The sequence below is a fragment of the Nyctereutes procyonoides genome, unplaced genomic scaffold (genome assembly GCF_905146905.1).
Source record: "Nyctereutes procyonoides isolate TBG_1078 unplaced genomic scaffold, NYPRO_anot_genome, whole genome shotgun sequence".
Lineage (NCBI taxonomy): Eukaryota > Metazoa > Chordata > Mammalia > Carnivora > Canidae > Nyctereutes > Nyctereutes procyonoides.
Window position 1 is genome coordinate 26,227,509 of NW_026575160.1, and position 25,942 is coordinate 26,253,450.

Consider the following 25,942-nt stretch of genomic DNA (forward strand, 5'->3'; position numbering starts at 1 on the left):
GCACAGGGGAGGGCTCCGACTGTGTGGCTTGGTCCCAAAGCTGTCTTGGCTGGGTCCAGGGACAGCCTGCCGGGGATGGTGGCACTGAACCTAGGGGCAGAGGTGGCAGGCCAGGGGGCCCAGAGGACGGCACATGTATATTTTTTCTACATATCTATATATCTATATATATATATAGATAGATATATGTAAATATACAATGAAGTACTATTCATCCATAAAAAAGAACGAAATCCTGCCATTTGTTATAACAAGGATGGACCTCGAGGCCATTATGCTAAGTGAAATGGGGATATAAGTGAAAAGAGGATGTAAAGTACAACATGATGACTATAGTTAACAACACTATAGTAGGCAGAATTTCATATCAACAATAAAATAATAGGAATTGGTTCTATTAATAATCCATTATTCCTTGTGATTTTTTAGTTAGCAGATACCACCTTTAAATTAAACACAGTTTAAAATGGGTTTTGCTATTTTGATTCTTTGTATTCCCCTAAGAGTAATTATTACAACATTTAAGAAACTATTCTTTCTCATTTTTCCCGAACACAATGTTATTAGACCATTAGTTTTCCAGATATCCCTTAAAATTTTATACTAGTTTTCTACCTAATAATATTACAAATGTGCTTTTTTTCAGCCTAATCTATTATCAGGGGAACAAGCAAATGGCCCACTACTTGTGGTAAATCATTATACTACTTTACATTATTAATACAGCTATCCAAAATAACATTAATAATTGGAGTAGAGAAAGTGTACTTACTCAGTTATAAATTCAGGGTTTGTAAAGCTGAGGTTGGTTAAATGACCTTCAAGTTTAGAAGACTCATGTGAATTTAAGGCTGGAGTGGTCTTAGTGGCGAGTACAGCTCTTTTTTCATCTTTTTCAAGTGCTTTTCTCTTCCCACCATTTTGGAAATATTCTCTGCATACACTACAAGGCAAAATGAAATTATATTTTAAAACACTAGGTATAATATAAAATAAAGTGGAAAAGCATTAGCCTTTGTTAAAACGGGAAACTTTCAATTATAAATTCTTCCTTTGAAAATATCACAGAGGTAAGTTTGAGCACTCTGTAGCACTTTTAACTACCATACAACAAAGCATAATATAGATTATATTTAATAAATAAAAGTATGTTGGAACGCCTGGGTGGCACAGCTGGTTCAGCATCTGACTCTTGGTTTCAGCTTCAGGTAGTGATCTCAGGGTCATAAGATCGGCCCTGCATCAGGCTCAGTGCTCAGCACAGAGTTGGCTTCAGATTCTCTCTCCCTCTTCCTCTGTCCCTCTCACTTGTGTGCCATCTTTTTAAACAAGGTTTTTAAAAAGTATGTTTCCAGGGGTACAGATGTGCCTATGTGTTTTGCTGAACTGTATTCTTAACTAAAACAAAGTTCTTCCAGAAAAGCTGAGATAACTCTGCTATTCAATCACAGCATATGAAAAGAACAGTCATTACAGTTAATTCTCAGCCAGCTTTGCTCGTAGTAGACAGATCTCCCAATAGTTGCTTCCTAGATCCCTGCTGGTTTATGAAAACAAAGTTAGGCTGTCAACATATTAAGAATCATTAATTTTCTTATTTGCTCTGAGAAAAGGGAATAAAAATCTAGTTCAAGTAAAAATGGTACTATATCACACAGGTAAACACAGACAACAGAAGTTTGAACATAATAGTGGTTTTTATAACACCTGGAAATTATTCTTATCCATCAAGAGATCATTCCTGCTTCTCCCAATTCTTGCACTACTAATATGAAGATTTTTTGAAGATGTATCATTCTAAGCTCATATAGTTTAGAACTTATCAGGTTGCTATCCAGAATCAGAAACTGATGACTGATACAACCTTATAATTTTCTTCATACCTAATATAATTTTAGAGTGAATACAGTAGGGTACCATTCCTGGGTATGTAATAGGACAACAAACATGAATCTCAGGATCTCTCAAGTATATATTAGCTATTGAAGCCAGGAATCTTAAGGTAAAAAAAAGACTAATAAGACCTAGCTCTGGCCCTTGAGCTTACACTGTGATAAGAGATACACAGGTGAAAACAACTGATATTATTGTCAAAGCTTTTCTTTTTAGAATCTGTTTTTAAAAAATATTTTATTTATTTATTTATTTATTTATCTATTTATTTATTTATTTATTTATTTATTTATTTATGAGAGAGAGAGAGAGAGAGAGAAAGGGAGGCACAGATCCAGGCAGAGGGAGAAAGCAGGTTCCATGCAGGGAGCCTGGCATGGGACTCGATCCCGGGTCTCCAGGATCACACTGTAGGCCGAAGGCAGCACTAAACCACTGAGCCACCTGGGCTGCCCTTCTTTTTAGATTCTTAAAACACATTATTAGTATATAGAGCTCATACTCTGAACAAAGCTAGACTATTTATCTCCATACACACTGGTGAATTTTCAGAAACATGGCAAGAAAAATAAGAATTGAAGAATTAACTTAAAAAACTGGTTTCTACAAGTATAACTGTGGTCTAAGGGAACAATGCCCATATCACCTCACACTTACAGGATGCTATTCATTTAACTTTAGTTTTTCTTAGTAATGACTATTAGGGAAAAAAAAAGACTTCCTTAATTTTTCCTATGTAGATTTAGCTTTAAATCTCATACATAGAAGTTGAAACGCATTCCTCATAAATCAAATATTTATTAAGCAGTAAGAATAGAAAGCCTCATGTGCCAGGCACATCTGTAATTGAAGAAATGATTGCTGCCCTCAAGGAGCTCAGATTAGTAAAGGAGACAATTATACAACTATAAAGAAAATAAAATTGATAAAGATAAAATATAATTGATAACTCAATCAGTAATATATGCTGACTTTAGAAATATAAGTAGGAATAAATCAGGCAAGGAAGAATGTTAGTTTGGGAGGTAAGTGCTTGCCTGGCAGAGAGAATAGCATGAGTGAAGGCACAGAAAATAAAAGCAGCATGGATCCTGCAGAGATGGACGTCTATTCAAGATATGTGAAATGTAAAGTGCCGAGCAATGGATGGATAGACTCACAAGTAAAAAGGCCCCGAGGCCAACACAAATATAGCATGGAAACGTAACCTGGTGACAATGGAGTGATAAGCAAGCTTCAGATCCAGCAGGACTCAAAGGGTAATTTAGAGATATTGTCTTTAGAAATCTAATCTAATGACAGAAAGTGATTTAGTGATTTCCTGGGGGTGGCACTAACTGCAAAAGTATACAAAGGAGCTTTTTAAAGTGATGGAAATACTCTGTATCTTGACAGTGGTGGTAGTTAAAGAAATGTAAACAATTGTCCATATCCACTGAATTGCACACTAGAATGGGTGCATTTTATTGTATATAAATTAAACCTCAGTGAGGTTGATAAAAAATGCAGACTTTACAATGTTGGAATGAATACTAAAAATAATGCCTCTACAATATGTAACATATCACTAAGGCATGAAACATAAGAATCAAGAGCTTGCTTAGCTTTCTATTAGTAGCACCATATACAATTGCTGATATTCAAGAATTTTTTTTAAAATTATTATTTATTTATGATAGGCACACAGTGAGAGAGAGAGAGGCAGAGACATAGGCAGAGGGAGAAGCAGGCTTCATGCACCGGGAGCCCGATGTGGGATTCGATCCCGGGTCTCCAGGATAGCGCCCTAGGCCAAAGGCAGGCGCCAAACCGCTGCGCCACCCAGGGATCCCTCAAGAAAATTTTTGAATTACAAAAATTGCAATTTTATATGGTTCAACATCATAATTATCTAGAAACTTGGCAGCAAAATACTTAAAGGACTAGAATTCCAGATTTTCATAAAATAGCAGTCATTTAAATTCTAATCCTTCTGCATACCGTCCAAAGACAGTATATAGAATATATAGATCTTTCAATGGAACAAATAAAAACACATATAGTTCATGCCTATGGCATAACTAGGAATCAGAATAGCACTTCATTTAACACGTAATTGGAAAATAAAAATCAGAGGCCAATTGAATTGGTGTTGGAGCCCCTCAAAGCACAGTCTGACGAGTCTATAAAAAGAGGGTAAGATATGATGGGGTCTTACAACTGCCAAAAAACAGATTAACACCAGCTAAGATATACTACCCAAGAGAGGGATCTAACTCTGAGTGGGGAAATTTTAAGAAAAGATTTGGGACACTGTGAATCACAGCATTAGCCACTGGAAGGTCAAAAGGACATATACACAGACATATACAAAAGAATCCGTTACCAAAAAGGAGAGCCTTGAAGAGATTCCTTCCCTGGGAGAAAAGAGGCACTTTGAAAAAAGGAGGTATCTTTGGAGGTTTGGTGACAAAAGAAAAAATGAAGCAATTAAGGATAATAAGCCCACTGACATTTTATGATCTATACATTAAAAAATTGTAAGTCAGACCAAAAGAGGACGATATTTATTAAAGGAACTATACTTTTGTTATTTGTAGCAATCAAGCATGGTTCTTTGGAATTAAAGACCAAAGTAACTCACCCAAACCCCTACCTACCCATCTACAGACACTCCAACATAATAGACAAATACATTAAAAGAGACACTCAATGAACCTGGAAACCAAACAAGGTTCTATTAGAAGGGAAGAAAAAATAATCAGAACTTTTCAGCAAATGAAAATCCTCAAAAAGAGAACCAATAACAGCCATAAAAGAGAAAAAAAAGACCTGTCACATTTCATTATTAATTACATATAATTGAAGAAGCAACTGCAGATATGAACATTTCAAATTTGAAATAAAAACTGAGAACAAAAAGGAATAAACAATGGAGAGACAGAAGATGCAATATTGTCATGAGGTTGGTTCTTCCCAAATTTATCTACAGATGCACTACAATCCCAATCAAAAATCACAGCAAATTATTTTGGGGATACCAACAAACTAATTTTAAAGTTTATATGGAGAGACAAAAGACCCAGAATAGTCAATACAATATTGAAGAAGAACAAAGTTGGAGAACTGACCACTATCTGACTTCCTATAAACTAGTATAAAGTTATAGTGATCAGAAATGTGTGGTGTTGGTGAAAGAATGGGCAACTAGACCCATGGAACAAAACAGTATAGCAACCAATCCACACAAATATATTCAATTGATTTATAATAAAAGAGCAAAGACAATACAATGGGGTAAAGAGAGTCTTTTCATCAAATGGTGCTGGGATGGTAACTACATACTAAAAATGATCCTAAACACAGATATTACACCCTTCACAACAATTAACTCAAAATGGATCATAGTAAAACACAAAACTCTAAAACATTTAAAGGGTTTTATAAATTTCCTAGAAGAAAATCTAGGTGACCTTGGGTTTGGCAATGCCTCTTCTGATACAACACCAAAGTCAAGATTCATGAAAAAAAGAATTGAGAAGCTAGACTCCATTAATATTAAAAACTGCTATGTGAGAGGGAATGAGAAGACAAGCCACAGACTGGGAGAAAATACTTGCAAAAGACATAGCTGATAAAGGACTGTTATCTGAAATATACAGAGAACTCTTAAAACTTAACAATAAGAAAACAAACGACTCAGTTTAAAAACAAGCAAAAATACTGACTCACCAAATAAGATACAGAGATAGCATATAAGCATATGAAAAGATGCTCCAGGTCATATGTCATAAGGGAAATGCAAATTAAAATAGCAATATACTACTACACACTAATAGCATAGCCAAAATCCTGAACATCAAAACCACCAACTGTTGGTAAAGATGTGGGGCAACAAGAACTCTCAATCATTGCTAATAGGAAAAAGAGATAAAGTTGCTTTGGAAGACAATGTAGCAGTTTCCTACAAGAAGTAAACACACTTTTACCATACAATCCTGCAATCACACTCCTTGATATTTGCCCCCCAAAATAAAAACTCACTTCTACACAAAAACCTGCACATGAATGTTTACAGCATTTTATTCATAATTGCCAAAACTTGGAAGCAATCAACATGTCCTTTTGCAAGTGAATAAAGAACTTGTGGTATATCAAGACAATGGATTATTACTTGGTGCTAAAAAGAAATGAGCTATTGAGCCATGAAAAGACATCAAGGAACCTTAAGTGCATATTAAGTTAAAGATGTTAATCTGAAAAGGTTAAATACTGTGATTCCAACTGCATGACATTCTAGAAAAGGTAGAACTATGGAAAGAGTAAAAACGTCCATGATTGTCAAGGGTATGGGGAAAGACAGAATGTGCAGATAAAGCAGAGAGGATTTTTAGGGAAATGAAACTATTCTGTGTGATACTATAATAATGAATACTTGTCATTATACATTTGCCAAAATCCACAGAATACAGAACAGCAAAAGCAAACCCTAATGTAAACAAACTATGGACTTTGGATGATAATAATGTGTCAATGTAGTTCATCAATTACAAACGTATCACTCTTGGTGGATGTTGCCAGTGGAGGATACTGTGCATGTGTGTGGCCAGGGTGTATATGGGCATTGTACTTTCTGTTCAGTATTGCTGTGAACCTAAAACCACACTAAAAAAATAAAGTCTACTTGAAAGGGAAAAAAAACCCAGTTCAGAATAGATACCATGTGCCTTCTGATGTAATACACTAAGAACACAGTATCACCTATGTAATATTCCTGCTAATATGCTTCGTTTCAATCTAATTACAAATAAACCATGCAAATCCAAATTGAGAGTCTATAAAACTTTGTAAAATGTCCATATCATAAAAGATAAAAGAGAGAGAGAGAGAGAGAGAATTCCACATATGAGTGAAATCATATGATATATATCTTTTCTGACTTACTTTAACTACAGAGAACAAACAGCGTTGCTGGAGGGGAGGTGGGCAGGGGGATGGGCTAAATGGGTGATGGGTGGGGTGCCCAGGTAGCTCAGTCAGTTAAGCATCTGACTTCTGCTCAGGTCATAATTTCAGGGTCCTGGAATCAAGCCCCATGTCAACTGCCCACTCAGCAGGAAGTCTGCTTCAGGATTCTCTCTCTCCCTCTGCTCCTCCCTCAGCATGCTCTCACAGTCTAAAATAAATAAATTTTTATGGGGTGCCTAGGTAGCTCAGTTGGTTAAGTGTCTGCCTTAGGCTCAGGTCATAATCTCAAGATCGAGCCCCACATTGGGCTCTCTGCTCAGCAGGGAGCCTGTTTCTCCCTCTGCCTCTGTGTGTGCTCTCTCTCTTTCTCTCAAATAAATAAAATCTTTTTTAAAAAAATTAAATAAATAAATAAATCTTAAAAACCTATTCTTTAAAAAATAAAATAAATGGGAGATGGGTATTAGGAGGGCACTTGTGACAAGCACTGGGTGTTAAATTTAAGTGATAAATCACTAAATTCTATTTCTGCAACTAATATTACACTAAATGTTAACTAACTAGAATTTACATAAAAACTTGAAACAAAAAAGAAAGAGAGAAAAGAGAGTTAGAGAATTTGCTCAACTAAGTATAATGATACATCCTGAAATATTCAGGAATGAAAGTCTTGTGATTTCTGCAACCGACTCCCATACAATTCAGCAGAAAGTGAAGGGAAAAGAAGGGGGAGGGGCTGCAGAGAAAATGGAAAGAAGATACAAAATAAGACTAAAACAATTTTTTTTCAGAAGCTGAAGGAAAGAAAGTATGAGTCAAGAATTTTTATCTGGCCAAGCTGTGGATTTTGTAACAAAGCTATAGAAAAACAGTTTTTGGTATGTCAGAAGTCAGGGAACATCACAGTTGGAAGCATTTACTTCTGGAAGATGAACTTCATCCATGAGATGATTGAGAAAGGCTGGTGAAGAGATTGGTAATGAATAAAAAAGGGAAACTTTTTAATACTTAAGGCCACAATTTCCAAAGAAGATGTAACAGTTACGAATATTTGTGTGCCATTTATCAGAGCAGCCATATTCATAAAGCATAAACTCCATGAGGTGCATGAAGAAACAGACATAACTAACAATAGAGAACTTTAGTATACAACTCAAATCAAGTGAATAAATACTAGGCAAAATTAGAGAAGCTGGAGAGAGTAGAATAAAATTTATCTTATCTAGGTAACAAACTTTGCTTTCTAATAGAGTATAGCTTCTTTTCAAACGCACATGGAATATTCACAAGAATTACCAATATGCATGTATTATGTCATGAAGAAAATCACAGCAAGAGCCAAAGAAAAAATTACAGATGAAATCATCCAGTCACAATGCAATAAAAGTAGAACAAAATGAAACAAAAAATCTTTCACCTATAAATTTAAATCCATTAATATAACTCACTATATTTACAAATTTAAAGAGGAAACTCATATTCATTTCCATAGATGCTGAAAGGACACTCAACAAAATTCAACACCTATTCCTAATAAAAACACTCAGTAGGGGAACCTGGGTGGCTCAGCAGTTTAGCACCACCTTCAGCCCAGGGCATGATCCTAGAGACCTGGGATGGAGTCCCATGTCAGGCTCCCTGCATGGAGCCTGCTTCTCCCTCAGCCTGTGTCTCTGCCTCTCTCTCTATGTGTCTCTCATGAATAAATAAATAAAATCTTTAAAAAAAAAACACTCAGTAAAATAAGAATTGGTGAATATTAGCTAATAGTAGAATTATACATATAGATTAGCCCCAAAGCCAGCAATATTTTAAGTGGGCACACACCACACACACATTATTGCTAAGTGAAAAAAGGCACAGCTATGTAACAGACAAGAGAAAAAGTATTAGTCAAAAGAATTGGAGAGAAAAAAATAAAACTCTGTATATATATTCATAGAGGAGTTTACCTGGACAACCCAAAAGAATCAATCAGAAACCAATACTAACAGTACAAGAATTCACTAAAACAAGATGTAAAACACAGAAAAATCAGAAGCCCCTCTCTATATACAATATACCTATATTATACACACATATATTAGTAACCTGTCTGAATATATAAAGGAAGATCACATGTACAACAGCAACAAAAATATAAAATACCTAGGAATAAATATAACATGAAATACACATAACCAGTGTTCAGAAAACCTTACAATACTATTGAACAACTCAAAAGCAGACTGGGAACAAATGGAAAGATCTACACCTTTTCATGGACATGATGACTCAACATTACAAAGATGTCAGTTTTCTCCAGTTATTAAAAAACTTAATGTAAATCCAATAAAAACACAAACTTTTACAGATTTAATTAGACCAGCTGGTTCTAAAATACTTATGGGGGAAAAAAAAAAGAACAGCCAAGAAAACCCTGAGAAAAGAGCAGGTGGTGGGGTAGGGGGAAGATGTTATAGAATAACATGACAGAAACAATGAAACAAAAAGTCCTAAAACAGAACCAACTATAGCATATAGTTGGCCAACCTGGCATAAAGTCATGTCAAATCACTGCAGAAAAGGGAGATTTTTTCATAAATAATATTGGGGGAAACGGATAATTACTTGGGAGGGAAAGTTCGATCTATCCTTCCCAACACATACCAGAATGAATTCCAAACAGGTCAGAGAGCTAAATGTAAAAAAAAAAATGATATCATCCAAGTACTAGAAGAAAACTAGTGAGTAAATGAGTGAATTACTATTAGGAATTCTTATAGTCTGGCAATCAGGAGAGCTTTTCTAAAGACAACTGAAATCTGGAATCAATAAAAGAGGTATATATCTGATTACATAAAAACAAAGTCTTCTACATGGCAAAACAAAATCCTGCATGGCAAAGACATAAACAGTCAAAGAAAAAGGGCATATATCTGTAAATCATACAAAAAAACTATGAAAAAATCAAGATAAAAGGAACCAAAAACCAATGGGGAAAAAAAAGTCAAAATATGAACACATAACTCACCAAAAAAGGGCAAATCATTTTTAAATATATGAAAACATACTAACCTCACTCACAAAAGAAAAAAAAAACCACGGATACCAGTTCCCACATATCAAACTGGCAAATCTTTAAAAGGTAGGTGAGATTGGGAAGAAACAGATATTATTGTTTTTTTGTTGGTGGAATTGTAAAATATTTTAACCTTATCTAAGGTTATCTACGATGATTTGACAATATCTAACAAAATCACATATATATTTACTCTTTTACCCTGCAATTCCATATACAATATTCTACAAATACACAATGCCAAAAATTCAAAATGAATATGCACCAGGTTATCTCCATTATAGTACTATTTGTAAAAGGAAAAACTTGTAAATACCTTAGTAGAATGAGGAAGATATCTATATACTTGTGATTGGTTAATTTATGTTGTCAACTTGACTGGGCCAAAGGGGTACCTGGATATCTGGCCAAATATGATGAGTGTTTCTGTGAGGATGTTTCTGAATGAGATTAACATTTAAATTAGTAAACTGAGTAAAGCAGACTGTCCTTCACAATGAGGGTGGGCCTCATCCAATCACTTGAAGGTCTGTGTAGAACCAAAGACTGACCCTCCCCAGAGTATGAAAGACTCCTCCTGCCTGACTGCCTTTGAATGGGGACACTGAATTTTTCCTGCCTTCAGAGTCAAACTGAGACATCAGCACTTCCTAGGTCTCAAGCCTACCAGCTTTAGGAATGGAAATACACCACTGATTCCCCTGGGTCCCCAGCATGTCAACTCATTCTGCAGATCTTGGGACTTGTCAACCTCCATAAGCAGAGGAGCCAACTCTCTGGAGAAAACTGACCAATACGATACCAAACAGTGATCTCTAAGACATATTATTAAGTAAAAAAGAAAAGAGTATTTAACATGTCTCACTTGAACATAGACAAGAACAGGTGGATACGTGTGTGTATGTGGATATAGTTAATTCTGAAAAACAAAACAAAACAGGATAAAACAAGAAACAAATGAAGAAAATGGATGGAAGCCTTTTCTGAATACAACTTTTTATAAAGTCTTGATTTCTGAACCATGTAAATATTTTATAACATTTACATTCCCACAAATTAAAATAGGGGGGAAAACCCAATAAAATGAAAGTGAACACAACCCTATATAAAAGAACTGTTTCAAGTAATTTTTAAAAAGCTGTCTTGATCCTTAGTGGGATATGTTCCAAAGACAACTTTTAGTTGTCATCCAGTTTACTGTTAGAAGTAAAAATGGCATTGTAATTTTCCAATCATTTTATGTGAACTGTAGAACAAAGCAAGTATATTAATGTTATTCAGAACTAAGTCCTTCAGCAGCACATCTAGTACCCAGATCTTAATTTAATTTCTAAATGCTATTTCCCACTAAAAGAACTCTGTGAAGAAATAGTTTGATTCTAAGTCTTGGACAGCAAAAGTAAAGGCTCATTTTGTACTAGATAGTAAGAAAGTGCTCACAGGCCATGTCAGAACACAGAAGCTAGCTTTGAAGGGGCTCCCCCAGCTATCTATAGAATAATTTGAACATCCTCTCCTCCCCTCAAAAAAAAAATATAATAAAGACTGGTGGAAAGACTGAATAAATAACAATGCAGGAGGCTATAGTGATATCCCAAAAATTTTTAAAACCTCAAAACCAAAAAACTTACTTGTCACAATTGGAACTAATACACCAATTTCTTAATTGTGAAAATTGTTAAACAGAAAGAATTAGGTATACGTATATGTTTATTTTTACCCAGCCTTTCTGGTGAACATGTAATCATTCCCTGTTCACAAAGAAAAGCTTTTACTTATAGAAGCTAGCAAGCACAAAGAATGATACAATTTGAAAAATCATTTTGCAACCCCAAATTAAACAGTGTATTTAATAAACAGAAGTAAACTTGTTAGCTAAAAGACTGTCAGGAGACAGGACTGATCCACAGGCCAAAATGTCACTCTACACATTCCTTGCTAATTGCAAAGGGAAAACATAAGTTTATAATGGGAGGATCACCTTAACCAAATGGCAAAATTTAGTATCTCTACTGGTAGACTAACCTGATGATAAGAACCTGCTAATGTAAGCAATAAGAAGTGTGCAGGTTCACCTCACAGATATTTTGGTAAAAATAATGTTAACCGAATCGACACTTTAGATTCCAATTTTAAATTATAAGAAATAAAGGAGACTGAAAAAGTAGTTAAATGGCTCCATGAGAAAACAATCAAATCTAAAATACAAAACACAAAGTTAGTTTTGGTTTAGGATACAAATACAACAGGCTCCTGGTTATGCTGTTAATAGAGGAAAAAGGACTATACAATCGAAAAACAGTGTTTTAAAAAGAAATCAAGAGAGCTGATGATACAAAAGGTCTAAAGGAACTAAAGAAAGGCCTAGATGAGATCACAGGCACTTTGTACATTTGTTGAGAAGGTACATGGGCAGCAAAAGATCAAGTCTTCCATAGTAGAGGCATTTTGTTTGATTAAAGAGAAACCAGCAGAGCTTTCAGTAGTTGCTTAGAATGGTGTGACAGACTGGAATCTTTAAGAAACCCAAATGTAGAGATGCTCTCCTTGTTCCATTACTGCATCCCTCCCGCCTCCTATAGGTCTTGATTTTGAAATTTGAAAAAGGCAGTAGGGGCAGCACTAGAGGCTCAGAGTGGGACTGAAAAGCAGAGAAATTCTTTGCACTTTTCTAAGGTCCCAGAGTCTTGCTCGACTGTAATATACATAAAACAGGACTCACCCTCAAAGCAGTTGAAGCCAGAGGTGAAATCAAACTATGTAATCAAGTTTCAACTCAGCTTAACCCCTGATGGATCAAAGTGTCAGCCTCTCATCCTAGCAGACTGCTGGGGCGGGGCGGGGGGTGGGGCTGGGAGTGGGAGTTATGCCCTCTCTAGGGAAAACTAGTATTTATGCCAGTCTCTTCTAAACACAGTGCTAGTGTGTGTATACATTTTTTTTAAATTATCAGACAATGAAGCAAGAAAAAATTGATCAATAATCAAAAGAAAAAACAGCCAAAAGAAACAGATCTAGATAAAACATATATTGGAATAAACAGACGAGGACTTTAAAATAATTATTATAATTCTTTTTAATTCAGAAAAAGATTAACTCAATAGAACTTCAACAGAAAAATTAAATCTCTAAAGATGAGCCAATAATTATTATACAAAAATTGAGAAAAATGATTATCTTGAAAATATCTCTTGGTAACTGTTAGAACAAAAAGCCAAGAAGAAAAAATCAGTAAGGATATACAGATTATTTGAACATTACTATTAACCATCTTGAAACCAAGAACCACAAAATACAGAATGTGGGATATTTTACAGTTAAACTGACATTTCTCTAAAAACTCAATGTTATGGAAAACAAAAATGAGAACCTAAAGAAATGTAACCACCAAATGCTATGCATAAGTCCTGATTGGATTTAGAAAAAGAAATTACAAGGACATTTTGAGAATAAAAAAAAAACCTGAATTTTTGAACTAAATATTTTAGGAGATGGGAAAATTGCTGTTAATTATAATGTGTTGATGGTACTGTGGTTATGCAGAAGAATGTCCTTATTCTTAGGAGATGTGTGGGGATGAAATGTCATGTTATCTCCAATTTACTTGCAAATGGTTCAGGAAACAATGTGTTTCTCTATGTGTACAAAGAGAAAAAGCAAATTCCTTTACTAAATATACAACTATACCTTTGTATTGTGTTTTGTTTCTAGTTTTTAGTGTTTCATACTATAAATCAAAATTTATTTTATTTTATTTTTTGAAGGAAAACATGTAGAATTCTTCAAGCTAACAGCCAATAAAATCTTAGAAAAGTAATGTCAGGCAGGTTTATCTCACATACCAAATTCCTATAAAGTTTTTTTTTTTTTTTAAGTTTTAAGTATAACTGGAAAAAAATTTTGTCAAACCCTTTTTATTTTTATTTTTTTAAAGATTTTATTTATTGGGGATCCTTGGGTGGCTCGGTGGTTTAGTACCTGCCTTTGGCCCTGAGCATCTGATCCTGGAGTCCTGGGATCGAGTTCCATGTCGGGCTCCCTGCATGGAGCCTGCTTCTCCCTCTGCCTGTGTCTCTGCCTCTCTCTCTCTCTCTCTCTCTCTCTCTCTCTCAGGGCGAGGGAGAAGCAGGCTCCATGCAGGGAGCCCGACGTGGGACTGGATCCTCAGACTCCAGGATCACACCCTGGGCCAAAGGCAGGCGCTCAAGCTTAACCGCTGAGCCACCCAGGCTTTTCTGTCAAACCCTTTTTAAAGCCCATTTTAGCTTTCAAATTACCATTGCTTTCCTAGAATTATCAAAAGAAAGGAAGTATATAAAATACAAGTTAAAATTATAGATAAATCAAGTTTCAAAATTCAATATTGTTTTGAAGCCTTTTCCCTCAAGCTAGTTTTAAGTTTAAAGACATTATAAAACTCCTCATGGATTATTTCCCATAGTAAAATTAGTTTATGATATTTTGCCACTGTTCTTTTTTAGCAGTTTGACCTAAATTCTGATGAATGTTCCTTTTCAGCAGTTTAACCTAAAAATGACCTCTTTCAGAATGCATGTAGATATGCTAACTATTGATAAAATCCACAAATCTAAGAAAAAAGAAAGAAGAGTGAAGTGTGAAGTAGATTCATTATTCAAGGAAGGTACAAGCAAATGCTCCTACGAGAATGCTACCTATCAACGTCCATTTAAGAAAAAAAAGTCTGAGAGCTTGCCTGGTATATTTGAATATTAATTTTATTTTATTTATTTATTTATTTTTAAGATTTTATTTATTTATTCATGAGAGGTAGAGACACAGGCAGAGGGAGAAGCAGGCTCCATGCAGGGAGCCTGACGTGGGACTCGATCCCGGGTCTCCAGGATCACACCCGGGGCTACAGGCGGTGCCAAACCACTGCCCCACCGGGGCTGCCCTGAATATTAATTTTAAAGCAGTACTGCTCAAAGCCAAGAATGATGGTCTTAAATAGCGATGGTGCTGATTTCCTGACTGGATTACATGATCACTCCATGTATAAGGCAAATATTTGGTTCAGTAGTATATCTCATTTTGTGTTTCTTAGCTTGAGAGACAAAATGTACATTTTGTATAAGTCAGATTTATACAACCATTTCCTTTCCAGAACCAAACAAAAAACACCAAACATTTTAATTTTAAGCATTCTATTTCCTACTATTCTGGCTTGTTCTCCAGCTCCACAATTCTTGGGGTACACAATTCATGGGTGATAAATACCACCTTTTCACTCTCCCTCCACCAACTCATATTTTCAACTCTGTACTTACATATCATTATAACCACAATACACACACCATCATTTCCCTCTTTCCTCAGGAGTCATTATACTTTGAGCATTAATCTTATGATACTAATGTTCTATCCACTTTCTCACTCACCAAGAAAACTGTTTCCCTATAACTCTGTACATCAATTATTACATTAGCTTCCTAACTGGTTTCCTTACTTACACCCTCCCCTTCCTACAGCAATTAAGTCTTAAGAATTTTTGACACATTATAAAAAGTTAACAAAATCCTGCTAATCTTCTTAAAATATCCAATGACTCATTCACACAAAATAAAAGCCAATGTCTTTACAATGGTTTACAAGACCCTACACAATCTAGCCGTTCATTATCCTTTTTTTTTTTTTTTAAGATTTTATTTATTTATTCATGAGACACACAGAGAGAGAGGCAGAGGCACAGGCAGAGGGAGAAGCAGGCTCCCTTTGGGGAGCCTCATGCGGGACCTGGATCCCAGGATCCCAGGATTATGCCCTGAGCCAAAGGCAGACGCTCAATCACTGAGCAACCCAGGCGTCCCACTGTTCATTATTTTCTACTACTCTTCTTCCCCTCACGTTTTGCTCTAGCCACAATGGTCTCCTTACTGTTTCAGAAACATGCCAGCATAGTCCTACCTCAAAACCTTTGGACTTGTAAGGCTTGTTCTCTCACTTCTTTCATGTTTTTTGCACATCTCACTTCAGTGAGGCCTACCCTGTCTACCCTACTTAAAATAGTTTTATTTTTGCTTGCTTCATTTTTCTCATGGCACCTACTATTATCGGATTTAGCAGGTTATTTATGTATTGTTTATTGCCTCTAAATTCTACTATCATGTAATAAACTATAAGAGAGCAAAGATTTTGTTCAGCTGATTATGGTACTCCCAGTGCCTATGATGTGACTAGTACACAGTAGACAATCATTAAAAATTATTTATTAAATGAATAAGTAAAATAACTAAATTAAATACAATCTTCCCCCTGGATTATTTGTTGAATGAGCGAAATATGCATTACCACATAGCTTTTAAATGAGATTAAAACAGAAATTTTAGATTAAAATAACTGCAATGAAATGTAAACCAGAAGTTATCATAAATTTATTGTCTACACAGAAAGCTAATAAAAGTATTAGCTGGGAATTCATTATTATTAATTATATTATTATTATTATTTTATTTATTTACTTTTTAGAGAGAGAGAAAAAAAAGAGAGAGAGAGAAAACAGAGATAAAGGGCAGAGGGAGAAAAGGAGAGAGAATCCTAAGCAGGTTCCATGTCCAGGGTAGAGCCCCTGGGGCCCTATCTCACAACCCTGAGATCACGACCTGAGCCAAAACCAAGAATCTAAGGGACTGAGCCACCCAACCACCCCTGGGAATTCATTTTTAAATTCAGTCAATATACATATCCATTCTTCTAATTTTACAACCTTGAGAGAACTGACCAGCAGTATTTCATTTTCTGATATTTTAAATATTAGAAATATACTATGAGAAAATAAACATTATCCAAAGTAAATTTAAGTGATGGAATGCTCTGAATTAGACATCCAAAATTCAGGATTTTAACACCTTTAATGTTTTCAAATTTTAAAGTATTCACTTTTATTTGAATCCAAATATGGATAATTATGAAAACAAATTTCTATACTATAACTTATTTATGAAAAGTGCTAAAAATTCATATTTTAGGGACACCTGGGTGGCTCAGCAGTTCCTTCGGCTCCGGGTGTGATCCTGAATCCTGCATTGGACTCCCAGAGAGAAGCCTGCTTCTCCCTCTGCCTATGTCTCTGCCTCTTTCTCTATGTCTCACGAATAAGTAAATAAAATCTTTTTAAAAATAAAAATAAATAAAAAATAAATACTCATATTTTAAATGTATTGGTGGTTAAGTATATGAAATGCATTTAAAGCTATACTTTTATTTTAATACTTTTAAAAAGTCGAAACAAAATTTAAAGTTAGGCCAAAGAAAAACATTTTGATTAAAAAGAAATGAAGAGGGGATCCCTGAGTGGCTCAGCGTTTAGCACCTGCCTCTGGCCCAGGGCCTGATCCTGGAGTCCCAGGATGGAGTCCCGCATCAGGCTCCCTGCATGGAGCCTGCTTCTCTCTCTGCCTGTGTCTCTGCTTCGATCTCTCTCTCTCTCTGTGTGTCTCTCATGAATAAATAAATAAAAATCTTTTTTTTTTTAAAAAAGGAATGAATAATATAAACCTAGGGAAAGTGAGTCAAGGGGGAAGAGTTATTTAACACACATTATCTGTTTTAAAACAGTTCTATTTTGGTACAGTGAATAATACAAAGAATGCATTACTTGGATTTAAGAGTCTAAACAATACATTAGAAATAAAAAATATTAGTTCATAAAAATACTCACCTACAACACCATTCAATACGACCTTCGCCCTCACAAGTTTTTGCCCAATGGTTATCTGCCAAATTTTTCATTGCAACAGCATATTCACAAAGTGTTTCCTCATCCTCACAATGTTCTCGCCAGATCTTATCAAAATCTCCCACTAAAAACAAGGGAAAAAAAATGAATTAACTTCACTTAAAAATGTCTCAGGCTTTTAAAAGATTTTTCTGCATAATCTGAAATTACTTAAAAATGAGAAAAGCAAAATCATGAAACCAAATTTCATGAGGTTTAAATTTTGTAACTTTAAAACCTTCTTCATGCAAATGGATTATTTTAACTATGGCGATCTGATAATCAAATAAATTTCACCATTTTAAACAGATGGATTTGTGAAGCTGAATGAAACTAATAAGCATAAACAGATATGAGTTATCAGTTTATAAACCAAAAACACACAGGTAGGGGACCATTATGGCTGGGCATAATGCTTGAAAGCATTAATTATCTTGCTACCCTAGGGCAATGTGACCTTGAAGCACAGAGTAAAGTTACTTAAGCCTGCTTCTTGCCTGTTATTTTCTTGGATCTCTACATACTTAACAGTTTCCTATATTAAAAAGGGGTTGATAGGTGAGATGGAAACATAAATTAGCAAGCAATTTAAATATATTTACTCACTCTGATGTGCTCCTGATATACTGCACTTTAAAAAATTATAATCCTAGGGTAAAAATGTTGCTAGAGAAATTACTTTGGAAGCCTCTCCAAAGTTTTAAGACTTTATAAAATGTTCTGAATAAAAGCTGAAAGCTGACTATATTATCTGGCCACCACCTTTTAAAAACATTAAATCAGTCACCATTTTTAATATGAAATCTGAAACAGCAATGTGAGTTCTCATAAAGAATGGAATGAGAATGCTATGGTCAAATAAATGACATTAACATAATTTTAAGGGTAAGAGAATAAACAAAAATTATCAAGGTAGCTTCACTCAAAGTCCTTAGACATAAGATTTAGGTTTTCTTGCCTCATGTTCAAATGTAGGCAAGTTGTTTCGTGACAGAATAAACTTATTTTTATTTATTTTTATTTATTTATGATAGTCAGAGAGAGAGAGAGGCAGAGGGAGAAGCAGGCTCCATGCATCGGGAGCCTGACATGGGATTCGATCCCGGGTCGCCAGGATCATGCCCTGGGCCAAAGGCAGGCGCCAAACCGCTGCGCCACCCAGGGATCCCGTGAATAAACTTAAAGACATAAATAAAACAGCCAAATTTGAAGATGATAAAGTTATACTCAAATTCTCTCCCCAGGTGAGGATATTAAGATTCTAGTATTTAAGAGGTGTTTGTTTTTTTAACACAGAAAAAGAATTATAACAAATTCAAATATATCAAGACTTACTCAAAATTTGAAAAATTATTATAAGCACAGAGTCCAACAAGGACTGAGCTGACTAGCCCTTTAGTTTGACTAAATTAAGAAACAATAATAAAGGTACATACATGCCCTCACACATATTGTTAAAATGAGTATATATCAAAGTCTCAACCTTGACCTGAATACCAGCTATAAACCCAAAAGGGATGAAGGGTTCTCTTTGGGGGATTTATATATTTACAAAACAATACTTTCATTAAGTAGTAACAGAGCTCTCAATCTGTTATACAGTGGATTAGCAATAACTGTCCACTAAAGCAAGCAGGCAAACATATTTCCTAAATTCTCAAAAACTCCTTAGTTTTAGCAATATCTTTCAGATGTAGTTATTTAACAACTCTAAATAGAACTACAAGAAGTAAAGTCTTTAAAAAATATTTGATTAATAATACATTAATAAACCTATGATGGTTCCTAACACTCTTCATGACCATATTCATCAGACTTGATATCAAATGGTTCATCAAGGTATAGTATCATTTTAAAGATGCTTTATTTATCGTTTAAGATGGATGTCTTCAATTCTGAAAGGCCTTTTGTTCGAACACGCAAGTTTCACTGTCCTATTAATATACATATTATAAATAAACATAAAATTACTACTTTGTTGGTAATAAGAATCACTTGAATAAAAAGTTGTATGGTCAAATATATTTGGTAAAAGCTATGTTTAACATATTTAAACAGATTTCCTTTCCGTAAGACTTTTTAGTTTAGATTCTACAGAAGATAAAACATAAGACAAAGACCTGGGTACAAGTGGTTTATCTGGGAAAGAATCTTAGGATACAGAAGTGGGGGAGTGGGGAGAATGAGCCAAGGCGGGGGAAAAAATGATAATAGAAAGGTACATTATTGAGTTTAGCACTATGGGCAAGAGCATATGAATGCCTCTGGAATTGTGTACCTAAAAGACAGGAGGCTGGGGCATTTTATGCATCAGCTATGATCCCAATTAACTGAGAGTTGCTGAGAACTGCTGAGAACCTGTACTTCTAGTTTGCGCTTAGACAATGAATAAGGGGAACATCCCTAGCAGGCTCCAGCAGTGTTGAAGAAAGGCAGAGAGCAGGAAAGAAAGCAGTACTCATCTGAAGTGCAACTTTGTTAGGTCTGCATACCTCTGAGCTCACAGTGTCCACAGCAGCGAAGACCAAGGGTAAGTTATGTAGGGCACCAAAAGCATCTAATACAACTCTATGTCACTGTATACTGTGAAATTCAATCTATTCTAGAATTATTTTATTAGCTATGAGATGCAAAGACAAATGCATATACACAGAAACCTACTGCCCTTCAGCTTTTAAGAAGACCTCTAGTATTTCACATTCAATAAAACTTTTTACGCATATTATCAATTTCTTGTAGAGTTTTGAAGCTTACTATCTGCTCCACTGAAGTTTTGAGGAAGGATTCAAATTTTGTCTGTAAGCCTATTCAACTCAAATGGTTTGAAGAAAACTTCCAACTTAAGGTCTTCACTCACATTTAAGTCTCCAAACTCTCTCCAAGTATGCTGATACTGAAATTGATGTGTGATTAGTAAAGTGTAGTACACTAATATATAATCGGACTAAACAATACGATTGTATATATTTTTCATTCTTTCAATGGATTTGCTGGGGAAAAAAAAAAACTCTATGTCAAATACCACCCAAAATAACAAAGTTAATGAGCTAGCACAGGCAATCAAAGAAAGGGAAGAGGATATGTAATAAAATGTGGATGCTCTAATGAACATGCTATGTTCCCCATGTCTATGTAAGGCATTGTGGACCCAGAACATTTAAATTATATACAAGAATGTATCAAACCCTGTCTGCTAAGAATACCCTATGTTAAATGGTAGTTACAAAGTTGAATAAAAAACATAGTTAACTTCCAGTTATGAGAAAATTCCACTTTTCATAACACTCTTGAAAGCTTGTTATTTTTTAAATGAAGTTATTAAACAAAAATAGAATGGGAAAATTCAGATTTTTTTCCCCATAACAGTACGTTATTTGTTTTAACAGTATTCAAAATAATGGTATTTATCACGTAAATAAAATATTTTTTTTAAGGGATTTTATTTATTTATTCATGAAAGACACAGAGAAAGGCAGAGATGTAGGCAGAGGGAGAAGCAGGCTCCAGGCAGGGAGCCTGATGTGGGACTCGATCCTGAGACCGCGGATCACGCCCTGAGCCAGGGACAGGTGCTCAACTGCTGAGCCACCCAGGCGTCCCAAGCAAAATATTTTCAAAATAATTTTTATGATTTGGTTCTAAACGCCAAAACCAGTTAAGGTTGACCAGTGCCCAGTGTATATATATAACCAAAAACTTCTGCTAACTTGGTCAAAATGCATACACAAAAAATGCTAAAACTTGATTCTAGGACAGCCCCGGTGGCTCAGCGGTTTGGCGCCTGCCTTCAGCCCAGGGTGGGATCCTGGAGACCCAGGATCGAGTCCCATGTCAGGCTCCCTGCATGGAGTCTGCTTCTCCCTCTGCCTGTGTCTCTGCCTCTCTCTCTCTATTGTCTCTCGTGCATAAATAAATAAAATCTTTTAAAAAAAAAAAACCTTGATTCTAATAATTTTACTTATCATTTAGTAATCAAGTCAACTAACATTTAAAAGATAGTCTTATTTAAAATAATACTTTTTCATTACCAAACAGCAAATCAGGAACTAAGAACTTCCTGAGGTCCACATCAAAGATCTAAGTCAACAGAACCAGAAATCCTTAAGTAATCAAGCTCAATTAATCAGAGCTCTCAATTAGTAACTATTCCTATAATGATTTTACAAGGACTCAAAATCATTGTGATTTATATCTATTTTCTTACTTCTTACAGACAGCCTCTAAAAGTATGATTGTATCTTTAAAAAAAGAGAGAAAGAAAGAGGAGGAAGAGAGAGAAGGAGAGGTCAGTCTCCAATAAATATCTACATTTCATTTTGCTCAAAAACAGAGAATTAAAAAATTATTTTTAAAAAGCACAGTTGAAAATATATATGCCCTCTAGCCTAACTTGAAATTAATAGTTAATGAACATTTCATGATCAAACTAAAATAATATAGAGAAGAAATAAGCAATCATTTGTTCAAATACATAGTTTTAAAGAGGAACTTAAAGCTTTGCTTAGCCTAAAAGATAAGTCATCAATTTGCCATTTAAGATTCTAGAACAAAGTTCACATTAACATGCCCTCTATTTATTATATGCATCTTATATTTAAATTTTTAAAACACTAATTAAAAACTAATTAATAATTTAAAACACAACTGATACCAATTTACATTGTCAAACCAAGTTCAATAACAGAAATCAATGAACCAAGTTATTTTGAAGATTGGTCCTAATATCAAGACAACATCATAATTATTGACTAAATTCACCTCCGCAAATATTATATGTTACAACTAAAAGAAAAAAAAATATGGGCGTGACCCTGGGGTCCATGGATTGAGTCCTGCATCAGGCTCCCTGTGGGGAGCCTGCTTCTTCCTCTATGTCTCTGCCTCTGTGTGTCTCTCATGAATAAATAAATAAAATAAAATCATAAAAAAAGAACTACTACTTCCTATGAAAATACAGTAATAACTAAGAAAAAATTAATAGTGCATTAATTCATTAATTCAAAAGACAATTCCATGGAATCTAAAACCAAAACCAAAACCTAAACACAAGCTCATAGATACAGAAAGCAGATTCATGGTTGCTACAAGTATGGGGTGGGGTATGGGAGAAATGGGTGAAGGAGGTCGAAAGATACGAATTTCCAGTTATAAAGTCATGAGGATGTAAGAAAAAAAAGTTCCATTTTTAATAATTTTGTGATTAGTTTAAGATATTACTTTGAGTGCAACTGTCTTTGTAACAACCAAGTATAATGGAGTTAAGGAGTTACTCATTTTTGCTTTTACTAAATAACCTCAAGAACAGGTCTACACTCAAGTGAACCAATGGAATCCATGAAGTTGATACTATTCTTCCTTTTTGAATTAACCTCTCTCCTGCCATTTCTTATAAGCAAATTTCTTTCCTTCAAACTAAAACTGAATTCACATATTCAAAAGAATTTATCTACTTCTTACTTGATAATCTAATTCCCTAATATATGCATCTGCAATCCTTATATTGTCACTTATTTATATATATTGTCGTATTATTATGTCACTATTATATATATTGTCATTTTATTACCATATAATGGTAATTTTCCCATTAGAAAATATAAATTGAAAGGCAAAGACTATTTTGATTTATAACTTGTATAAGCTATAGGAATTAGTCATGATGCCCCATTAATGGGGGAGAAAATGTTTAAATTTTTGCCATGCTCTAAAAAGACCAGGAACATCAAAATTACAAATTAAATTAGGTGCCAGAGTAAAATTCAAATTATAGTTGACAACTATCAATGGATAATAGTGATGAAAAAGAAGTAAAATTTGAATACTTCAAAATAGTGTTCTCAAAATTATACTAGAAGCTTAGAAAAAACAATAGATCCAATGTTAATTTTCTGGAAAGTTTCTGCTATTTTATACTGATGTATGTATTTTACTTTGTTACTGTCAAAAGAAAAACTTGCAACTGGAAGTGCAGTCATATCCATTAAGTTCTTTGATAACAGTACATATACCTAAATAAAAATTTGAAAAAAAACAAAACAAAATTCAAATGGCATTTTCTACTGAAAGAGAAAAAAACCCAATAGTACTTCAATCTTTTAGGAAAAGCTATAGACTTAAGGAGAAATTATTGGTAACAATACTAAATAGATGAGCTACTTTATGTGTGGGGAAAAAAGATAGATGATGCTAAAGTGCATGCACTTTTACATGCCAGGACCATTTGATGTTTACAAATATGTCAGAAATAATAGGGGCAGCCCCGGTGGCCCAGTGGTTTAGTGCCTGCCTTTGGCCCAGGGTGTGATCCTGAGGCCCCAGGATCGAGTCCCACATCAGGCTCCCTGCATGAAGCCTGCTTCTACCTCTGCCTATGTCTCTGCCTCTCTCTCTCTCTCTCTCTCTCTCTCTCTCTCCCCTCCACCCCATGTCTCTCATGAATAAATAAATAAAATCTTTAAAAAATAAAGAAATAATATTTTCTCTAACTTTCACTCTAAAAAGAAATAAAGCACAGAAGATAAGAAATTTTGTTAAATGTAAATCTGAGGCTAATTTGAGGTAAGAATAGTATGTCATTATTCTTAGTGGTTTACTCCTGTGAGCCATAATACCAAAGATTAACCCTGAACTATTTGGTTCTTACATGGTATAATACAAAAGAAATCACATCATTCCATATACACAAAACTCTAAAAAAAGAAGACAAACTTAGAGTGAGAAGAGCTCAGTGGACATGGAGACACACACACACACACACACACACACACACACACACACACACACCTGACTACAAAGGACTTTGAGAAAATTTGGGAAACAAGAGAAATGTTCTGTACCCTGAATGTAGTAACGCTTCATGGGTGTATACATTTGTCAAAACCCACTGATTTATACACTTTAAGTAGGTTCAGTTTATTGTACATAAATTGTACCTAAATAAATTTCACTTAAAAAATTACGTGCCATGAGTACAGTAAAAGTTACGAAATTTAAAAAAATTGTATTTCATTAAATTTGAGGGTCATCAACTTCTCTAATAAAAACCAATTTGCTCTGAGTATCACAAACAAATCCTGAACTGGTAGAAATTCAGAACTAAAAATTTAAGTTTTACTTAGGAATATTACCAAATATGGGCAGTAAGATACATTACTATAGATGACCAGGTTACCAAATTCACATTCCAAGAACCTTTAAAGATCATTTCCTCTAATATAAGGTAAAGAGATAAACCCATGACCAAGTGGAAACAAGTTCAACAGCCATTTTATGGCATTAAAACAAGGTGTTCAAGACCAGACTGTCTCACAAATATGGTTAAACCAGCCTTCTCAGAATTCCTGAGCACTCAATATAGTGACACACCTAAAGGGGAAAATAAAAACATCCAAGGTGTATGGAGTCAAAGCAGCTCCTGAGATTCAAACACAGGAACACCTGAAAACCTGCATCTTAGATCCAACATGCCATGAATAGAGATTTCCCTGAAGAGGGGAAAAATAACAATATTGCAATGTACTAAGGTCAGACCTTTCTTATAAAAACAGAAATACAAGAAGCAAAGGTGGGGCAGGGGGGACAAAAAACTGTTACAGCCATCCCAATACTGAGGAAGACAGAAACTACAGAATTTCTAGGTAGAAATTCTAGGAACCAATCTTCAACATCATAGCCCTTAAATACACCCAGGTAGTTCAGCTAATGATACCTCTATTATTTCTCAAACCATGTACTTAACAAGTTTAATGCTTCCTATGTTGCAAATACTGTTTTAAATACTTCACAAATATTAACTCCTTTAATTCTAATACCAACCCGAGGAGGCAGATATTTTACTGAATGGATAAGGAAACTGAAGTACAGAGAGATTAAGTAAACTTCTCAAGGGTACACATCAAACCTAGCAGTCAAGTGCCAAAGTCCATGCTTCTACCCACCATACTACCTTGCCTCTCTTTACAAGTTTTTAATTTATGAACTTTCACAGATATGAACAAAGCTTTGCATCAGAGCAAAGTACACTGACTCTACTTGCCACAAACAAATGGTCTTTTGTCAGTCAAATGCAGTTATTTAGTCTCTGCAACTGCATTAATTGTTAGATTTCTGGCAATGGTTTCAACTCTGGCTGCACACTGGAATTACCCAGAAGTTTCATTTAACTGATCAAAAGTGGGAACTGGTTATTTATTTTAATGCTCCCCAGATGAAGCCACTGTGCAACAATGACTCAAAACCACAGGTCTACTGTATGATTGTAAACTCAAATGCCTATTGAAATAATTTACAGATCAGTGAGGCTTGGG

General features: G+C 34.8%; 1 protein-coding gene across 2 annotated transcripts in view; it reads right to left on the reverse strand.

The window, feature by feature from the left end:
• The window catches only part of BMT2 (base methyltransferase of 25S rRNA 2 homolog), an 86,652-nt gene that overhangs the window by 53,395 nt on the left and 7,315 nt on the right, over positions 1–25,942 (reverse strand). For both annotated transcript variants that reach the window (XM_055314593.1, XM_055314594.1), the window contains exons 2-3: positions 17,580–17,721; positions 773–943 (exon numbers count right to left, since the gene is read on the reverse strand). In XM_055314593.1, the coding sequence (XP_055170568.1) occupies positions 773–943; positions 17,580–17,721 (313 nt within the window). The remainder of the gene's footprint in view (positions 1–772; positions 944–17,579; positions 17,722–25,942) is intronic.